The sequence below is a fragment of the Nanorana parkeri genome, unplaced genomic scaffold (assembly GCF_000935625.1).
Source record: "Nanorana parkeri isolate BGI_ZX_2015 unplaced genomic scaffold, ASM93562v1 scaffold183, whole genome shotgun sequence".
Classification (NCBI taxonomy): Eukaryota; Metazoa; Chordata; class Amphibia; order Anura; family Dicroglossidae; genus Nanorana; species Nanorana parkeri.
Genome location: NW_017306451.1, coordinates 1,426,478 through 1,437,110, shown reverse-complemented (window position 1 = coordinate 1,437,110; position 10,633 = coordinate 1,426,478). Strand labels below are relative to the sequence as shown.

The following is a 10,633-nucleotide window of genomic DNA, read 5'->3' as shown; positions in this document are numbered from 1 at the left end:
TCCTGGCATGCGGGTGTTGTCGTATATGGTCACTGATGTCACCTATCCTCCATCTTGTTTACAGTATGTACAGACACCAGTAGACTGGGGATCACTGCACATTTATTACCCGAGGGTAAAACAATATATAGAATTAAACGCTTGTATATTTTTAAGATTTTTGTAGCCTTGTGAATTTTTCTCAAATGACTCATATTTACAACCGTATTATAAAACCGATTCAAGTGTTTATGTGGATATGCTGTGGGCTTGTGTTGATGACTGTTTGACATCAGTCTAAAACTCCTTAGATCAGAATTACAGATGCATTTGAATTGAGCAGGTTTTGCATTCCTATAGACTTGTATGGGAATGAGAACTTGCATAAAGCATACAAAAGCCCGTCAACACAGGCTTTATAGCTGGTTCTTGTTTATAGATTATCACTGGAAAAAACTGCAGTTCACTTCCTTCAGCTGCCTCTTTGTCACTGATGCTGTGTGAACTAAATATTCAATTGTACTTTTTATTTTATCAGTAAATGCAGCTTTTCTTGTGGCTTTAAACTTCTGTTTAATAGGTAATTTGAGGCTAAGGAAAAACTTAAAGGATCATTAAAGCCTCCTGTGTTTTTGCATATATCTACTGCCTGGCAAGCAGTAGATATATGCAAACAAAAAAAAGTTAAAGGGGATTAAACATACCTGCGTCACCGCCGCATGCTCCTGTCTGAAGATTCTCGGGCGGCTGCAAAGGATCGTGGGGCAGGCGCATGCACAGTTCAGATCTTCGGCCGGGAGACGAGGAGAGACTCAAGGTAAGTCAATGCAGGCGGCATGCACCCGCACAGACTCCGGGGGACAGGAGTCGGCACTGGATCAGGGGCCAGCACCTGTGCTTGAGGAACTCCAGAAAACTACTGGAAAGAAGATGATCGGATCCAAAGGCATCATTTAAAGTAAGTCGTTACACCAGCATGAGTGGGACGGGGGACATTTTAGGCTTTAATGTCACTTTAAAGACTATTTTTGTGTCTTAAAAGTATTTTACTTTACTTGCTAAACAAGAAATGTAAAGTCCAAACGTACAAGTTGATTTCATTATGTCGTTAAACAGTAAGAGATAAGTGCCTGTTATGACATTTAGACACCGTCATCACTTTGCTCCTGCTTGTAAAAGCAGTTGTCCAATCTACTAACTTTTACACTGTAACCTATATGGTGGCTGTGCACTACGTTTTTTATGTTTTTTTATAGAGCTAAATCATTTTACAGTACTTTATCTTAGCAATTCAGTGGTTGCCTATGAAGGAGAATTGGGTAGAAGTCATTTAAACTACTGGTATTTTTTAGGTAGTGGGAGATAACTGGGGCACCTACAGGGAACCTCACACCAGAGAATATACAAACTCCATGTGGACAGCGTGCAAAGCAATTATTCTAGGGTTGAAAGTCACACTAACCACTTCACTGGCTAATGTGTTTTCCATCTAAGTCCAAAGGAAACTCATTAAAACATGAATGCTGTGGTGTGTGCTGGCATGTATTTTAATGTTCCCATCGATTGATGGAGACCAAAAATGGAAAATTAGGAATGGGCAATGTGCTGTCCATGCCATAAAATACTACTCTGCAGTGCAAAGTAATACAGCTGTTACACCTGTTAAACACCTAGGCAGTTCTGAGCAGCTTTTAAATGCCCAACACAGGAAATACAATGATTTTCAATGGCAACTGTTCACACTTGAGCAGCAAAACACCAGCAGAAAAACTCAAAAGCCAAAAAAAAGTACATTCTTTTTTTTGGCAGTTTCAAGCTCGTTCGCACCCCCCGCCCAATGGCAGGAAACATGCAGCCTAAGCATGTTGCACATTTTCATGTGTGCGTTTGTCCTTTGACCGCAATTTTTCTTAAGCTGCCAGTAAAAATGCACATCTTCATGTGTGGATGTTTTCACACACACAAAAATCTGCCATATGCGGATAAACGTGGAAATAATCACACGCTGAACCCACACTTGCAAATGTGTAACCAGACCGTATATAGGTTATTAATCTTGTTCCTTTTTTTTCCCCCAAAATCTTTTTATAATCTTGTTCACATTTTAAACTAAGGGAGCTATATCTGCAACCTTCATTATATCCACTCTGTCATAAAAAATATCCTCCATAGGCCTTGTTGGTGCATGTCCAGTGAGTTTCAGTTTTTATTTGATTTATAGTTTGACATTTTACATATTTGCATATATGTAGATCAAAAGCTTTAACGTGGATCTTTCCCTAATATAAACTAACAAGAATGCCTGTCAAATATAAAAATGTCTTTTAGCTTTAGTCCAGTTAAGTAATCATCTAAAAATCACTACATGATTTGTATGCTAAATACTAGTAGTTTAAAGGGGCTTGTTCACACCAATTGCGGTGCGCACCAGAGCAGTAGCTGTTGGAACGCACTGCAATTGCTCACAAAACTCTGCGTTCTGGGGCTGGAGGGGGCTGTGGCAGTGCATTAAAGTCAATGGCACCGCAGCCACTCCCCCTGCCCGCAGTGTGATTGGACGCATGGCAAAACATTACCTGCGTTCTGTTCCAGTGCAAACGCAAAAAAATAGAACATGCATCATCTTTTGCGTTTGCAGTGGAACGGAACGCAATGTTTTGCCACATGTCCGATCGCACTGTGGGCGAGTGGCATGGCTGCAGTGCCATTGACTTTAATGCACTGCCACATCCCCTACCGCCCCGGAATGCAGGGGGAAGTTTTGTGAGCAATTGCGGTGCGTTCCAACGCCTACCGCTCTGGAACGCACCACAATTGGTGTGAACAAGCCCTAATTGAAATGTTGCTTTTATAATAAAGGACCTCCATCAAGAGAAATATGTAGGCAGCCATTGCTAACTACTTCTAAAAATGATAGTAGCTTGGCTATTTTTGTTAGTCTTGAAATGCTCATGGCTCCTAACCTGCAAACCTTGCTCTGCTAAAAATGTCTGCAGTATTAAAAGTTGCCTTGATGCAATCCCTTAATACACTCTGAGGTACTGACCTGAAACAAGTATAAAGATGAGTCATTTTGATTTCTCTCAATTTTTTTGCTGCCTTTTGGTTACAGGCCAGTAACTTGGAACTATTGAAGCCAGTCACAACAACCCAACTATTGTTTTTGGAGGAGGCCAGCAATGGCAGCACACATATTTCTCATATGACAGGTGTGCTTCACATAGAAGAAAATTGCAAAGTTGCAGATTTTAAATAGAATCACTATAGTGGCAAGAGTTATTAAACAAAATGACTAAAGGTACTATAGTCCCCATGCATTTCATCTTTGTAGTTTGTTTTTCATTTGCAGATCTTCTGTAAATCCTCTGCCATTGAATACCCTGCACTAAACTAGCAGAAAAGTCATGCATCTCTAACTATCTCGTATCCCTTTACATCCATTGTATTGTCAGCATGTCATGCCATCTATTCAGGCAACAGATCCAATACTCTTGAAGCACACAGTGTTCTGTAAAAGTCTTTCAGAGTTGACCTGTTATACAGTATGGGTATCTCACTACAATACCAATTTGATATTTTAAACATGCTTATTGATGTTGCTTGCTATTTAGGTGACACTTCGTAAGCATTCTTCACTATTTGCTAATTCACCTCCTACCCTGTTAAAGGGTTTAACCCCCATTTGTGACCATATGTTATTAATGCCTAGATACCCAGGGCAGATTTAGCAGCTTAGTTTTTAAAGCTATGTAAGGCTTTTATTTGGTACACTGTTCTTATAAAAACCTGAGTTTATTATAGCCTGACAAATGGGCAAAAATGTATGTATGTATGTTTTATTATTTTTATATAGTGTAAGGATCTTTAATAATTTATAGTATTAAACAGATGAACACTGCTGCTTCCAGTCTGCATTTGATCACCTTGTAATAGTTGTAATAGATAACAACGTAATCATCAGTGGAGAGCTTAGGGCTACCAGCTGTGAAAGTGTTAGCTGATGTCTGTCAAAGTAGGCGCATTTATTACCATTTCCCCAGCATAGCACATTGTGCTGGGGAACAATAAATGGTACTTCCACTTTCTCACAAAATGTAAGAAAATCAACTTGCCCAACTTACCCAGAGCATTTCACCATCCTCTGCCCGCCCCCCTGCTATTCATACATTTTAGCTGCATGCGGAACCTCCCCTTCAAACCCCCCCCTTATGAACACGTATTTACAGGCACCTTACACTACAAAAAAATTGCCTAAATTTCACTCTTATTGCGATATTAAGCAACAGAATTTGATTGAAAAGAAAATTTAAAAGAGAACTATGGCCATTGACTTCATTGCACCACCATGCCCCCTCCCGCTCCTGAATGCAGGAAGCCGGCCGGGATGCGATGGGGCTGGTGTGAACTAGCCTTTAGAGTCCTTCCCTACTAACATGACCACATTGCAATCATTGATGCACTTCTGCCCTATTTTCTTTCTGTGGCTCTGTCTGAAATGTGTATTAGAGCTGCATTAGCCACTTGATAGTGTTACCAGGGTATGCCTTAGGAAGCTACAATTGTGGTTTTTAGACACGCTAGTAGCCAATTAACCTACCGGCATGTCTTTTGGAGTGTGGGAGCAAGCACACGGAGAGCATATAAAATATGAAAAATGAGATTAAATCTTAACATACATTTTGGTGTACCAGAAAAGTGGAAATCTTTCTTTCCTTCAGTCATAATACCAGTTCTATGTTCTTATGGAATTATCTATACCCACTTACATCCACTAATGCCACAGAAAAAAGGCCAAAAAAAGAAAAAAGTTTGCATTGTTAAAGAAGAACCCCAGGCATATGAAATCCTAACATTTGCAGTGAGGCTGCTCCTGCACTGCAAGGGTTAACTGCTCGTTTATCTAGGGAGGTAAAAATAAAGATATACTCACCTGAATCTCACTAGACCAGTCCCTGCAGCCTCACTTCCTGTAGCCTCACTTCCTGTATCGGTCGTGATGACTCCAGGAAGCTTAGACTGGGGGAGTGAGGCTGCAGAGACCGGTCTGGGAGCCAGCCGGGTCCAAGATTCGGGCGAGTATATCTTTGTTATCTTAGCTCCCTAGACGAAACAAACGCATAACCCTTGCAGCCCCACTGCAAAGGTTTTTTCTTATGACCGGAGTTCTTTGAGGTCTCTTGATCTACTGATTGCGTGCCATGGGGTTTTTACTAAAGTCATAAGTTTTCTTATACATTTGTTTCAGCACATACACCTTTTTAAATTGCAAATGTTTGTAAGAGATTTCTGTCCATTTTAGGCCAGAAGTTTGAAACGGCTTAGTGTTTAATGATCAGAGTTGACATTAAACTGATGTTTTTCTTAATGCTTTTTTATTTGTGTCTTCTACTTTTGAAAGAGTGCCATGTCATAGGCAAGATTGTAACACATTTTTATTTTCCTACTGCCAAAAAAAAGGCATTGTATGGGAGGTTACAGAAGAGCTTTTGGCATAAAAAGCTTTGCACTGCTTGACTGTTTTTATGAAGAAAAAGCTTGTAAAATGAGCCTGGACCCTTAGTGGCCTCTTAAGCCCTGATGTCTGAGTTAGTTATGGTGCCGTAGTGCAGCAAAAAGCAGGATATTGTTCAAATCACAGAACTTGTCTGTACAGATGGTGAGATTTAAACCCAGCTGAGGATAGCCACAAGTGACCTAACACACTTAAGCAAGGATCTGATTGTTAAGGCTACAATGTGGGGTGATCAGCACTCATTGTTCAGATTTTCCAACTTGTTGCAACCTGACAGTTGGAGAAGAGGGAAGGATGTATTTATCGTGTGTGTGTGTTGCTTCAGTTTATTAGGCAAGTTGTACAAGGTACAGTACATTTTGCAGCATTAGAGCATGGCCAAATATCTCCCTTCTCATTATTCATGGATAGACATCTGCCTATTTATAACCAGCTCAAAACTGAAACCCTGGCAAATCGCTACATACATAGATGAAATATACACGTTAATTGTCTTGACTCCTAACTGAGTTGCAAGTCTTTCCAGCGCACCCAGGAAGCCCACACCACTCTTTTTAAGAGTTAATTACAGTGGTGTCATTTCTTCACTTGCTGACTAGGTAATGAAGGATCAGCTACATAATGAAGTCATCAACTCTACTTTCTCATCCTGTCAGCATGTTTCCTGTTGGCACACATGCATGCAACATCTTAGGGCGCTTGTTTCTCTGCAGCTGTGAGTGCTGTTATGCAGATGTTGCCAGGAATCAGGTTTGAAGACACTCTGGTACATGGGCTGGCTGCATGTAAAAATACTTTTTATTATTTATAAAGTGTACTGTAAACCCTAACTTTGTCATGTATCTGCGTGACAAATGTTGGTGCTTGCCGCTGATTCATGTACCTGTTGGAAACTGGTACATGTTTATGGTGCAAGCACCTCCATTTGCCATTTGGAGGCGCACTGGGGCTGGAGTTTCCATACTGGAAACTCTATAATCAGTGCAGCTCAGTAATGCTGAGTCTGATAAAATTAAAGGCTCAGCATTACTGAGCTCTCCGCCTGGCCATTGCACTGGTCTCACAGGCAGGTGCAGCATTTGAGAGACTAGTTCCTCATCAGGTCCACCTCCCTTGTGATTGATAACAGGCAGTAAGCAGATTCCATAGCTAATTCCATAGGCAGCCTACTATTGGCTATAGAATCTGCCTGCTGTCAATCACAAGAGAAGTGGACTTTTTGGGGAAAAGCTCTATGCCATCCCCATCAGGGTCTTCCCACTGTTATCACTGTCGGTGTCGCTGGCTGCTGAGGACACTGTCAGATGTGTAGCCATATTTATGTAATAATGTCAACCAGACTCCCTGGCCTATTTGTTTACGTTCAGCTGCTGGCTGGGGAAATCTCACAGCCAACAGCTTAATGGGGTGGCGGCTGATATCCTAACAACCAGTGAACCATGAGTGGAAAGCTGTCACATTCATCACAACTTCCCAGTACATACATGCCCTTCTCTGAACACTGGCGTGTCTCTGTACGCCAGATCATGGTTGGTCTTAATTACTGCCAGTTTTCTAATCTGTAAATTGGCAGTAATTCTTTTTGAATGTGGCACAGCCATAGAGACAGGTTTTTAAAGTGTCTATAATAAGAACTACCTGTATCTGTCACGCATGTTAGAACTGCAGCCAAAACCAGCAAGGCTTTTATGAAGTGGGCGCAGGTTGTTTTTAAAGGGATGATACCAATATAAAAGTGTCCTTCATTCCTCCTAGTATACTTGGATTTTCCACAGCATGTGTTGAAAAGCCACTGCTCTGTGGCCACTGCAGGGCATATGAGCCTCCTGCTGCTGCTGCCGGGGAGCATAAGAGCCTAGGTATATTGTCTCCACTTTTACAGGCTGCCTTGCATGTGAAACTTACTTGTAACGGTCACTTTAAGCAATTGTTTGGTTTTTGTGAATCTGTTGCAAAGTTTCTTGCTTTGAGATCCTGCCAGTAACAGCACTTCTATTGCAGGCTTGTATGCACAAGCCCCAAAGAAGGACGTAATCTCTCTAAATGGTGTTTTGGGTATCTTGCCGGAGTTCAAATTTTAGGTTTAATCCTATATTAGACAAAATAAGAGAACCAATTACATGGTTAAACAGTCACTGCAGGCATGGTAGCAGTACCACGATACGTTATTATTAACTCATGTGTATCAGTTATGACATTTCTCTGTAAACCAGCCTACTAAAATGAAGTTCATATTTTTAGTGCTTGCAACTGCAAATATTTTTCCTTATTCATTTTCTTAATTACTTCTATGGTTTATTCTTTGCATGTGACTATTTATGACTACAGCTCATATTTTTAAATTGTTTACTCTGCACAGTTTTTTTGTTTGTTTTTTGTAGTATGCTTCCCCTGTAGAAAAGAATAAAGTATAGAACAGAACTGACCTTATTTTGTCAGACATATTTTCAGTGAAAAATACTTGTTTTGATTTTTCGAATCTTTTTCCTATCATATCTTGTTCAGTGTTTGACTTTAAGATTTCTGAATTACATTTCTGCCTATTAAAGGTGTGTCATTGTTTCTACACAGGTACGGGAACTAGTTTTGGACAACTGCAGGGCAAAAGAAGGCAAAATCGAGGGACTAACAGGAGAGTTTGTCAATCTTGAGTTTCTAAGCCTTATAAATGTTATGTTGATGTCAGTTTCAAATCTTCCAAAACTACCCAAGTTAAAAAAGGTAAGATTTGTAATTTTAAGTTTATTTGGTACATGTGCTTCTCAAGATAATGTTCTGAAATTAAAGTGACCCTAAACTCAGGAGTTGATATTTGTGGTACTTGAATGTATTTTTAAAATTTAACAAAACCTTATCTTATTTATGTATCGCTCAGCTTTAGATCATCAAATCATCTCTGAATTGGTGCTGACACAGTCCTTCCTTCTGGAGGGCGACTATTTTTGTTCCCCATTGTCCCTGTGTGTGTGATAAAGTAGCCACCGCTCCAAACTCCTGTGATGGACTTCAATCTCAATACAAAGTGGCGAACTAAACATGGGAGTGAGCTTGGAGCGGTGGCTCCTTTACAACACACACAGGAACCATGGGTAACAAAAGTGACCACCCTCCAGAAGGAAGAACAGCGTCGCCACTAATCCTGAGATGATTTGATATTCTACAGCTGAGTGATACACAAATAAGAGACATTTTTGTTAATAGTAAAGGTAATTGAATGCATTTTTGAGATTTAATTTCTGAGTTTAGTGTGATTTTAAGTACTGTCGGTACTAGTAGCCAGCACTTGGGATTACTTTGAAACGGTCCTAGATTTGCAGTCAAAACAATCTAACAATCACACTGTCTTGCATTTGCTCTTTTCCAACACAGTTCTTTGCACAGATGAGCTTTAAAGATTATGACATATGCATAGTTTATTCATCTCTATTTAGGAACTTTTATAGAGGCCAACTTTTTACTTTTCTAATTGTTCAATATAAAGTAAACTGCATATTTGAGAAAGTACTTGAGTTTAAATAGCAGCTTAAATAGAATCTGACACATTTTTGAACTCAATGAACCACCAGAGTATTATTAATGTAAGGTGTTTTTTGTTTTTTTAGTCCATAGTAGTCTATCCTTACCACTATTCAGTGCATGTGAGCTAATGTGGGTTGTTAACCACAACAAGATTTTCCCCACAAATATACCTGCTGAGAGGTGGCAAAATATTCAGCTGGCAACTTTTTTCATTTGATGCTCTTCTTTGGAGTATATTTGTTGCATCTGTTTGTAGAGGGCATTCCATAATTGTTTTATAAAGGTGTCAATCTTGCTTTACAACTTTTGAGGTTTATATAGAGAGTTCGGTGTGCTTCAAGAAGAAGGGCTTTGCAAGAATAGAGAAAATAGAATAATAAATTATAGCAGCCAGATGGAATTAAAGCTTGTCTGTAGCCAAATCAAGAGTTATTTTGCTGTGTGTAACCAAGTAGAAATACTTTCCATCACTTCCGTTGCTCGAATTGCTTCTATTCATAGCTCAGATTTATTTTAATGTTAAACATACTGTAGCAGTATCCAATCAAAGGACCGGGAATGCATTTTTAATGCTCATCAATGATTTTTTTTTTTTTAAATAATTTTCTTGGAACACTTACCTGGAAGGGCTTTCTTTTTCACTGAAACTTTTTTGAAAATGAGTTGCACCTGCTTTTTGTTATCACAGATTCAACACAGAAAATGGATGTACACCTCACAGCCAGTATCACAATGGTGGGGTGGGATTTCTAAATGACCTGGGGTACTCTTGGATATATAGTGTGCCATAGTAAATAGTGGGGGTGGTCATAATATGCATGCAGTTTATTAACACCAAGTATATGAATAAGTCGTACTAATTCCAAGTAAATAAAAAGGTCGGTGGTGCCTACTGCTCAGTTGGAGGTTTATTAACCAAAATGGGGCACAAGCTATACACAGTCAACAGCAAAAAGGTCCTAATGTGTTGCATACCAAATGTGCGTGTTTGGTGTATCTTAAAGCCACACTCCGACCAGCATAAAAATGTACCCACTGAACTGGGTGTGTAAATTATAATTAAAAAGTGGGGTGTTATGTAGAGCGGGCAGCTGCAAAGTATAAAAATCTTACCTTGCCACACACTGGCCCCTGCACAGAACACCCAGCTTCCAGGGAGCATGTGGCCGTAAATGTACAGGGTTCAACACATCGCCCACCTCCCCTTTTTTTTTTTTTTCTATATATGCTCTTACTGCAAACGCCAGAACTGAAAAGTCCTGCTTGGTTCTCATTGTCTGAAAGGGCTGGTGGAAGGGGGTTTGTTTTAGATTAACTCTACCTTTGATGGCAAAAAAATAAAAATACTGTAAGGCAATACATGACAAGTTATTCAATTTAAATAAAAAAGAATTCCTACATAATTTACATATGCCTCTTAATTACATTTAACTTTAAATGCAATATTTTTGGTACAGTAAAATGCATTTTGAGGCCCAGGCATATAGTGAGAATTTAATGCACAAAATGCACTTTCTATTAATTTTATTGCATCTGCACCACGTCAGTCATCTTTTATGTGATTTATGCGATCACGGTGCCTGCAATTCCAACTCCTTGACTGGGACTGTTTACCAAACGTCT

General features: G+C 39.7%; 1 protein-coding gene across 5 annotated transcripts in view; it reads left to right on the top strand.

Annotated features, from left to right (window-relative positions):
- Window positions 1–10,633, top strand: part of ANP32B (acidic nuclear phosphoprotein 32 family member B) — a 44,966-nt gene that overhangs the window by 20,021 nt on the left and 14,312 nt on the right. For 4 of the 5 annotated variants that reach the window (XM_018555084.1, XM_018555085.1, XM_018555083.1 and 1 more), the window contains exon 2: window positions 8,063–8,212. In XM_018555084.1, the coding sequence (XP_018410586.1) occupies window positions 8,063–8,212 (150 nt within the window). Of the gene's footprint in view, window positions 1–6,093; window positions 6,138–8,058; window positions 8,213–10,633 lie in introns of those variants that run through there. The other variant, XM_018555086.1, reaches the window with a different exon arrangement.